At 35.9% G+C, this 10,981-nt stretch overlaps 1 protein-coding gene across 1 annotated transcript in view; it reads right to left on the reverse strand.

Annotated features, from left to right (window-relative positions):
• TAX1BP1 (Tax1 binding protein 1) overlaps positions 1-10,981 on the reverse strand; it is a 96,019-nt gene that overhangs the window by 19,510 nt on the left and 65,528 nt on the right. Inside the window, exons 13-14 of the mRNA XM_007129553.4 lie at positions 9,336-9,461; positions 6,199-6,270 (exon numbers count right to left, since the gene is read on the reverse strand). Of these exons, the coding sequence (XP_007129615.2) occupies positions 6,199-6,270; positions 9,336-9,461 (198 nt within the window). The remainder of the gene's footprint in view (positions 1-6,198; positions 6,271-9,335; positions 9,462-10,981) is intronic.

Here is a 10,981-nt window from a genome sequence, read left to right on the forward strand (position 1 = left end):
TCATATTTCTAGTAAGGGGCTTATACAGAATATCTGAAATAGTATGAATATGATAAATAATTCTAAATAGTGGTTTTGGAATGACATGAAAAAATAAGATACTTTAAGGTATATTAAGTTTCTAAATAAATTTAAATTGGTAGGGTTTTTAATCCTAAATTACTTCATACTATTAAAAGTTATTTTTAAATATACATTTTTATAATACTAGGGAGCTAGTTACTTAAAAAAACTATAATGAGTTTTTATCCACACATATGTTCAATATTTACTGAGTATCTAATATGTAGCAGGCACTGCTCTCCAGGTACTAGAGATTTAGGAATAACCAAAACACACAAAAATTCCTGCCCAAATGAAGTCTGTATCTAGAGCAGGGCAGATGGACAAGAAACAAAATAAGTAAAATACACATTCTGTTAGATGGTGATATATCCATTTTGTCATTTGCTCACTCAACTAATGCTTCATGACCACTTGGTTCATTCCAGGCACTGTTTGGATCTAGGCTTCAGTGCTGAAACAAAAAGGACTTAATCCTAACTCTGCAGAGGATTGTGGTAGGAGTGAGGGTACTGAGAAACACTGGGGGAGAAGACAAACATGAAGCAAGTTGCTGAAATAGCAAACAGAAATTCTTATAAATACAGTCGTTAGAAGTAATATAAAACTATAGTGTCAGTAGCAGGGAAATCAAGAGTAACTCAGGAAGACAGGAAGTAGAAAGCAAACTGGCCTACTTCTATTGTATTCCTGACAGGGCAGGGTATTAACAGACAATAAAACTGCTGATCCCACTACATTTCTTTTACAAAATATTTTTGTAAACAAATGCTATAAATTATGTTTGCCCCATTAACTTGTTTAGTCATTCAACAAATACTTAACTTCAAATATCAGGCACTGTACTAGAGGCTGCAAATACAGTAGTGAATAAAATAAACATGATCCCTGTTCTTCATGAGCCTTATAATTAAGCAAAGGGAGTTGTTAGAGAAATAAGCACAGAAATATTAACTACAAATTATGGTAAGTGCTATAAAATAAAAGTATAGCTCCCAGGTTTAAGTTTAATAAAGGTACCTAATTTAGACTGAGAGGTCAAGGAAGTCCTCTCTGAAAAAGAGAGATTTAATCTGAGACTTAAAGAATAAGTCAAGAGTAGTAGGAACAGTTAAATATTCAGAGGAAAATAATAGGAATTATGGGATATACTTGAAAAATTACCACTGGGGGAAGAGAGAGGGGAATTACAGTTGAACAGATAAAATAAGATGGCACTGGGACTTTCCTGGCAGTCCAGTGATTAAGACTTTGCCTTCCAATGCATGGGGTGTGGGTTCGATCCCTGGTCAGGGAGCTAAAATCCCACATACCTCACGGCCAAGAAAAAAAAAAAAAAAACACCAAAATATAAAAACAGAAGCAATACTGTAACAAATTCAATTTAAAAAAGACTTAAAATTAAAATAAGATGCCACCAAGTAACATCTGTTGATTGCTGGGTGGGAAGTACAACTGAGTTCATTACATTATTCTCTTCTTACATATGTTTAAATTCTTCTGGGACTACCCTGGCGGTCCAGTGGTTAAGACTCCGTGCCTCCACTGCAGGGGGCACAGGTCTGATCCCTGGTTGGGGAACTAAGATCCCGCATGCCATGTGGCGCGGCCAAAAAAAATTGTTCTTTAAAAAAAAAAAGTTAACAAAGAATTGTAGGCAAGAATATTCCTAGCAAAGTACGTGAACAAGGGCCCTGAAACAAGAAAGCAATTCATGAGTTGTAAGGCCCGAGTGACAACAACAGTTCTCAAAGTGTGGTCCCCAGACCAGTAGCATCAGGAACTTGTCAAATGTGCAAATCTCAAGCCCCACCCCATACCTACAAATCAGAAACTCTGTGAATGGAAGCCAGAAATTTGTGTTTTAACAAATACATTGTAAAGCAACCATACTCCAATAAAAATTAATTTTTAAAAAATGTGGTACCCTAACAAACTATATTAAATGAAATTATATGAACGTAATGTGAAAAAGGGCAATTTTCAAGATAATCTAGTCTGTGGCATTCTATATATATGATTGTATGTTGACCTTTCCCCGCAAAGGCACAAGCTCTGCTAACTTTTGTTTAGCTTATAATGAGTTATGACTGTAATCTTATCATTACTTATGATGTTGTATTTGCTCATATTTCCCTAAATACATGTTGTATATCGCCATTTAATCTCTAATATTACAAAAAGGCAAAATATTTAAATAAATTTGATCATTACCTAAAAAACAAATAATACAGGTGGTTCTGATTCAAGGTCAAGATTGAGAACTACTACTGAGAGAAATTCTACAATAGAGGAGAGTCAAACAAGAAACTGTGGCTTAAAATGGAACTAGAGAGAGAGACCAGTCATATAAAATATTATATGCTACATTGAATTTTGGCGGGAATTCCCTGGTGGTCCAGTGGTTAGGACTCTGCACTTTCACTGCCGCTTTCACTGCCGAGGGCACAGGTTCAATCCCTGGTTGGGGCACTAAGATCCCACAAGCCACACGGTGCAGCCAAAAAAGAATTTTGGCATTTATCCTAAATGCACTAATGTATGGGAGGCCCATTAAGGAGCTTCAAGCAAAGAAAGGATCATCTTTACATTTTTAAAGGTTACCCTGCCTGTGGTTTGAATAACCTTTTACTTCAGTCAAACATAGAGGAGGAGGGACTTCCCTGGTGGTCCAGTGGTTAAGAATCCACCTTCCAATGCAGGGGACATGGGTTTGATCCCTGGTCAGGGAACTAAGATCCCACATGCCACGGGGCAACTAAGCCTGCATGCCGCAACAAAAGATTCCGCATGCTGTGACGAAGATCCCACACGCCGCAACTGACACCTGATGCAATCAGATAAACATTTTTAAAAAAAACATAGAGGAGAGTGACCTCATGGAAGACGGCAGAGAAGAAATTATGGCCCTCACCCAACTATCTGCATGGAACTGAATCCTGACAACAAGTAGCGAGCTCAGAAGAAGATCTATACCCGTGAGATGACTGAGCCCCATCTGACACACTGACTGCAGTCTTGCAAGATGTCTAAAGAGGACCCAGCTAAGCCACACCTGGATTCCTGACTCATAGAAACTGTGAGATAACAAATACTGGTTTAAGCCACTACATTTTCAGGTAATTTGCTGTGCAGCATAATTAATACAGTCACCATATTGTTTTCTGTTTGTGATTTCAGCCATTTGTAACACAACAAAATGTACAAATGGTTATAATCATTTAGCACTATCTTTCACTGTTATATATGAAACTTCAAAATAACTATATAAAACATATTCTATATATATATAATTTTACATATAAATTATAAATAAATTTTATATATGAAATATATTTTATAAATGTAAAATATATAAAAATAAAGCATCTTGACTGCTTCTCTCTAGCATTAACTATTAACTCCAAGCACAAAATACACTTAGAGCCAGGTTTCTTTCCAAAAATGGTTAAGGTACATCCATATTTCAAAAAGTTGTCTTAAGCCTTTGGAATATATATTTTGTCAACTTCTTGTCAAATCTGATTAGGTCATCATGGTTTTAACTTTGAAATACACTTGATGAAAACTCATACCAGAAATAAAAAATCATTTTCTTACTCTTCATTTGTGTTCCTATTGTTTTAATTAGCTTTAATCCACTGTTTATTTGCAGGGATCTTTTTAACCCACTTGTCATTTTGTGTTACCATACACTGAAGGGGGCGAGGGAGGGAGAACAAACACAAGTAACATTTGAACGCAATATACTGACAACCTGGGGCGGGGGTGTGGGGGTTGGGGGGGAGGGACTTGCAAACAATCTTGAATTCAATTCTATTCTTAATAGGTTTCCTTCTTTTAGTGATATGGCTCTAGCAGTTCTGAAGGTGTGGGATATTGGAATTAGCAAGTAGATTCAAATGTATTGACACTATTGGGCACAGGATTCTCACTGTGGAAAAGGTGTACAAATAGGAATTAATGAAGGCAAGGGGAAATTCCCTAATGGTCCAGCGGTTACAACTCCACGCCTCCACTGCTGGGGCCAGGGTTTGATCCCTCGTCAGGGAACTAAGATCCTGCAAGCCACGTGGCACGACCAAAAACAAACACACACACACCAACATCCTTATCCTGATAATCTCTGTAGTTAGATAAAATTACTGTAATAACTTCTATTAAAAAAATGCCTCTTTAAAAAAAAAAAAAAAAAAAGGAAAGGAAAGCAAGGAAGAACTAGTGTGGAATTGGACCAAAACTCATGATATCTAAAATACAAACCTTTCCCAGCTCAGACAATGAAAGGATCTACAAGCAATGAGCACACCTAGGGCCTGTATTTTGGGTTCTAAACACCATTTCCCACTAATAAGCAACCAGAACTCCTTGGAGAAATAAGGACCAGAGCTTCTTCATTGTAAAAAAATGGCCAATCCCAAAGGTGAGGGAATAAAGGTATGAGAATACCTTGCAGTGCTAGAAAAAAATTAAGTGCTCAAAAGACCAACAATATCTTTTTGATATTGAGGCAGATCAGGAACCAGCTTGAAGGTATTCCCACTGACCAAATCTTAGACTATGTGAACATCAAAAAAATTCTTAATCCATTGACTAAAAAGAGCTCATATTAATGACCACCAAGTAGGAAGATAAGATGATATGTATTAAGATTAGATTAGACAGACACACAGATGAACACAGACACCCAAATATAAATTAAAAATACAGTTGGCCCTCCATATCTGCCAATGCAGAGCCAGCCAATGCAGAACCCATGGATACTCAAGGCCGATGGTACTACACCATTTTATATAAGGGACTTTAGCATCCTCTGATTTTGGCATCCTTGGAGGGGTCCTGGATCCAACCCTGAGGATACCGAGGGATGACTGTACATACATACATAAATACACACTGTGATATAAAAAACATTTTTGGTCTTGTCCCCAGTTCCTGGCACAAATCTCCTAAAACTTCTGGAATTTCCTGAATGATAGGAGTGTCTTTTGTCATTCATAACAAGCCCCTTTAGACACTACCTGAATTTATGGCTAACAAGGGGACTCCTAGGTTTACAAAATTCTAGTTTTTTCTTAAAAGCTTGAATTTTATCATTGGCAACAAATACTATCAATTGGTTTTCCTTAAAGTAACAGGCTCACTTCCCTTCTTTTCAAGAAAATATCTGCCAAATACCCCAGTCTGAATAACCAGATTTTGTCTATTAATCATTCTTTAAAATAGAAATGATATGCCATGTAAAAAGAGGCTAGTTCAGCTTAGAACTCAATCACACAGTGCTTTACCTTTAAAGGTACTTTAATGCCACTTTACTTCATTAGGCAAAAGTGCTTTGGGAGTACTTCCCATTTCATTACACAGAATATTAAAAACACCCCCCAGGGTCAAGCTTCAGTAAAATCAATATTTTACTGTTTCTTCATCTTAAATGAAACTGTTTTTTTTTTTTTAAACTGTGAACGCATGGTTAGGATGAATACAGTAACTAATAGTGCAGTTTGGTGCCACTGCCTTGATTCAATATTAATACACCAGCAGTTCTCCCATCACTACTTTTATACCAAGTGCAAATGTAACAGAGTAGGGAAAAAAGCAAATACTGTAATATTACGAAAACTGTTTTATCTTTGTAGACCTCTGAAAGGGGATGGAGACCCCCAAAGGACCACAGACCATACTGTGAGAAATGTTGCACTACAGCATATTTTATATTATAAATGTATGCTCTGAATGTTAGGTTATGCTACAAATCATTAAACAACTTCTAATATGTTTCCTATTACAAAAGAAAACCAGATAAATACATTAGGTATAATTTTAAATTTGTTTACTGTTCTCTTAAATTTGAACACTGTAAAATTGTTTGTCAAATACAAACTATGTAACAAAAATCAAACTAAGTTTCAACACTTGAGCATATTTCTCCTAACAAAATATTTTTAAATATTATTTAACTAAAAACGTTTTCCACCTAAGAGTCTTAACAACTGTTTGTCTTTTCTTTAGTCATTTAACTTTAAAAAAAAAAAAAAACAAACACCCTCACATAACTGTAAAATGTGTGTCCCTTCATAAAGCTGTATTATCATTCAGTGTCATATGAAACTTTTTTTAAAGTACACTGTTCAATACCTTCTCCCTGGAGAGGTTTTCCAAATATGAAGTTAGACCATTTATCTCTTTGTCCTTCTCTGCCAACTGAAGCTGAAGAGAGAAAGAAATTATCATTATTTTTCATCATCTACTCTCTCCTTACCCCTCAAGAGTTAGTTTATACCATTCTATCAAAATAATTCCTATTACCATATCCATGTATTTTCCTTGTTCTTATTCTTTGACATCTCTGAATTACTTGTCGTTATTAACTAACTTCCCTTACTCTTTTTTTTTGTGTGTGTGGTATGCGGGCCTCCCTCTGTCGTGGCCTCTCCCGTTGCGGAGCACAGGCTCCGGACGCTCAGGCTCAGCAGCCATTGCTCACGGGCCCAGCAGCTCCACGGCATGTGGGATCCTCCCAGACCGGGGCGCAAACCCGGTTCCCCTGCATCGGCAGGCGGACACGCAACCACTGCGCCACCAGGGAAGCCCCCTTCCCTTACTCTTAAAGCTTCTCCCCTGGTTTATGTGAAACTGCACCAACACTGTCATCCTCTCATGCTCTTTTTTTAAAGTCTGCTTCTTCACCATTACAAATATAGGTATTCTCCAAAGTTTCTTTTTTGGCTTCTTCTCTCTACATTCTCTGTAAACCCCTTTCTTCTATGCCTTCAACAATCATGCTCATATGAATAAATCACAAATATTAATCAAGTGCCACACTCTCTGTTTCCCAAGATCCGAATCTGCCTTTTTAATTGTTGGGTAAACATGTTTTCACTGTTGTCCTTCTGCACTGTAAGGGTAAAATACCCCAAACCTACTTTTCTACTTTTGTTAAGTGATATTATTAATCTCAGAGCCCACCGTGATTGAAGCTAAGAAACTATATTAAACACTCCTTCTACTCTTCCTCTACTCTTCAACATTTTCAGTCTCCAAGTCTATCATTTATTCAACAACTACCCATTATTTGCCTATTACAGCATAAGCATTATGGATACAAATAAAACTATTCTTCAATGGTTTTTCCCTAAGGCTTTCCTTGATAGATTCAATGGTAGGTGATTGGGGAAGGTATCCAAGGAGATGGCCTTTATCAATTCATTCCAAGAATATTTATACCTAATTTTCTTTACCTTCAAAAACCCTTCCCACGGGCGCAGTGGTTGATAATCTGCCTGCCAATGCAGGGGACACGGGTTCAAGCCCTGGTCTGGGAAGATCCCACATGCCGCGGAGCAACTAGGCCTGTGAGCCACAACTACTGAGTCTGCGCGTCTGGAGCCTGTGCTCCGCAACAAGAGAGGCCGCGATAGTGAGAGGCCCGCGCACCGCGATGAAGAGTGGCCCCCGCTTGCCACAACTAGAGAAAGCCCTCGCACAGAAACGAAGACCCAACACAGCAAAAATAAATAAATTAATTAATAAACTCCTACCCCCAACATTTTCTTAAAAAAACAAAAAAAAAACAAAACCTTCCTACCTGTTTAAGTCCCCCCAAATCTGGCCTCAACCTATCTTTCACATCTATCTACTCCATCACAGATGCTGAAGTCCTACTACTCAAGACTGTCACAGCTCCCAGATTATGCTCTCTACTTCTGACCTCCAAACCTGTAATGCTTTTCTATCTGTTTAGAAAGATGTTTCTTTCTTTTCCCAGATCTGTTTATCCTCCCCTCCTGTTTGGTCTTTCACAGGTCTTGTTTCTCCATAATATCTAACTCCTAAATATTCCATTGGAAACAGCCCTAAAGTATTTAGACTTACAGCCTATGTAGAACTTCATCACATTTTGCCTTGTCTCTGGTGTTTGTGTCTAAGCAGCACAAAATAAGGGGAAAGGCACTAAACAAAAAGCCAAGCACCGTCACCAGTTGTACAACCTTAAATATGTTGTTTAATCTCTATGTTAATTTTTATCATTAATGAAATAAAAATATTATTTAGCTTCCCATGGGTTTGAAAGATATTACCTAGGTTGTGAATGTGAAAGTTCCGAATATCATGATTATACTTCTAGCACTCCTTACTAGATTATAAACTCCTTAAGCATAGCATTGTGCCTTACTTATATGATCACCCACATAATAGCTAACATAGTGCTTTATATTTAATAGGCTTCAATAAATATTTACTAAATCATTTTTCCTAATCAATCTGCAAAAATAAAGTTTCATATAAATTCAGTATTCATACTTTTTAATAATAACAGAAGTTCCCAGGCAAAAAAAACAATATTCACAGTGATCCCAGGAACAACAATAACCTCATGAAATAAGTTTCAAAATTTCATTCTGACAGCAGATGAAGATAAAAAAAGATCAAGCAGTTAAATTACCTTAGCCTGTACCAACCCAAACAAAGTAATTCTTGGTGTCTTTAAGAATGTTATATTTTAAAATTAGATTATAGGTACAATTAGCTATGACAGAGCAAATTTAAATCATTTAGAACTTCCAGGCCTTTAGTCACACACACAAAAACATGCCAATTATACACACATGCACATACCTTAAAATACTTAAGACTACATTTTATTACTTAGAGGGAAAATGTCTTTCCACTTATTAATTAGCTAGACAGCCTACTAATTTTCTTCTCCAACATGTTTACAAATATCATTTACCATTCAGGCTTGTTCATTGCCTAATGTTAAATTGGCAAAAATAATCTTCATTAATTAAGACTGTATTGCTTACTCTGCAGTATCTCATTTAGGATCACAAGTAACACATTTTGGTGATAAATTTAAAAACCTTTACATAAATTTTTTAAATTACTGATCCTATCTTATTACACTCCCCAAAAAAACCACCAAGGCCCTAGAATAATTTTACAAACACATTCATAATTAAGTGAACAAGGAATATGAAATGATCACTTTCATCTTAAAAACTAAGCATGATTTAAAGATATAATTTCAATAGCCATCTGAATCTGCAAAATGAAAGCCACAAGGGCAATGCATATGGGTATCTATTTTCTCAGTTCATAGTTAATGAACTGTATTCAACATAACTAAATACACAGTACATTTTTATCTATACACGAAAATACTATCCCAATTACCCATGTTGAAACTTTACGTTAGATTGACCAAATTATAGATAGCACATTTTCAAAAGTATCAGGTACTATGCCTCAAGTTATACAAATAGTAAACTTACTTTGTAATTCTCCTCTACTTCAGCTAGTTCTAGTTTCACACTTTCAGCAATTTTCACTTGTTCTTTCCATTTCAGCTCCATTTTTGCAAGTTCATCAGCATATTTATTGCATTTTGTTTTCTCATCCTAAATGAAATTAGTATAATTACCCAAAGATTTAAAATCCATATACAGCTAATATCTATACAAACATACTTGTGCTGATTATAACACTGTTGTAAAGGTATAAAAATTGAAATAACCAAAATGTCTGTCAGTGGAAGACTGGACAAATCATTTTATATCCATACAATGGAACAGAATATATTTATTGAAAAAGAACAAAGTGATCTAAAAATTAACAAGGAAAAATAGCAAAATACATTAATTGAAAATATCAAGTTGCAAAAACAATATATAGTATAATCCCATTTCTGCTTTACAAGTTGTTTAACACAATTTTATATGATGTCTATGTAGTATATGTAGAAAAAAATAAACCAAATTTATTTATTTTTTTTGGCCACATCACACAGCTAGTGGGATCTTAGTTCCCTGACCAGGGAATGAACCCAGGCCCTCGGCAGTGAAAGCTCGAAGTCCTAACCACTGGACTGCCAGGGAATTCCATAAACCAAAATATTAATAGCCCTTATATCTGGGGATCAGGATCATAATGGTACTTTTACCACCTTTATTCTTTATTTCTGTAACGCCATAAGATTTCACAATAAGCACACATTATTTTTGCAAAGGACATAATAAAAATCACATATTTATAATGCTGTTGTTTCCATATATTAATAATTAAAACTCTGGGATTTCCTGATCAAGACAATCTTTAGATGGATTTCCTATACACTGCTCTTCTCTACAACCCAGAATGTTAAAAGAATGGAGTTTTAAAACATGACGAGGGACTTCCCCAGCAGTCCAGTGGTTAGGGCTCCACGCTTCCACTGCAGGGGGCACAGGTTTGATCCCTGGTCAGGGAACTAAGATCCCACAAGCCATGCAACAAGGCCAATAAAAAAAATTTTTTTAATTAAAAAAAAAAGAAAAGAAAAATATATGCTTTATGCTTTGAGCAATTCAATGGAGAAAAGTCTTTTCAACAAAAAATGCTGGATCAATTAAATATCCTTACTATACACACCACACCTCACACCATACACAAAAATAAACTTAAAATGGTTAACAGGCCTAAAAGAACCTAAGACTACAAAACTTCTAGAAAACAAGAGAAAATCATTACAAGCTGGAGTAGTAAATGTTTTCTTAGAACATACAAAGAACACATAAACGATAAATTGATAATCTGTACTTCAGCAAAACTAAAACTTGTTCTAAAAACACCATTAAGGAAATAAAAAGGCAAGCCACAGACTGGGAGAAAATATTTACCCCACATATCTGACAAAGGACTTGTATCTGGAATAAAGAACACTTACAACTCAATAATAAGATGAACCCAATTTTTTAAATGGAAGAAGATGAACTCACAATAAAAAGGAATAAACTATACGAAGTAAGTCAGAAAGATAAAAACAAATACCATATGCTAACACATATATATGGAATCTAAAAAGAAAATGGTCATGAAGAACCTAGGGGCAAGACAGGAATAAAGACTCAGACCTACTAGAGAATGGGCCTGAGCACACGAG

Source organism: Physeter macrocephalus, chromosome 5 (assembly GCF_002837175.3).
Source record: "Physeter macrocephalus isolate SW-GA chromosome 5, ASM283717v5, whole genome shotgun sequence".
NCBI classification, from domain to species: domain Eukaryota; kingdom Metazoa; phylum Chordata; class Mammalia; order Artiodactyla; family Physeteridae; genus Physeter; species Physeter macrocephalus.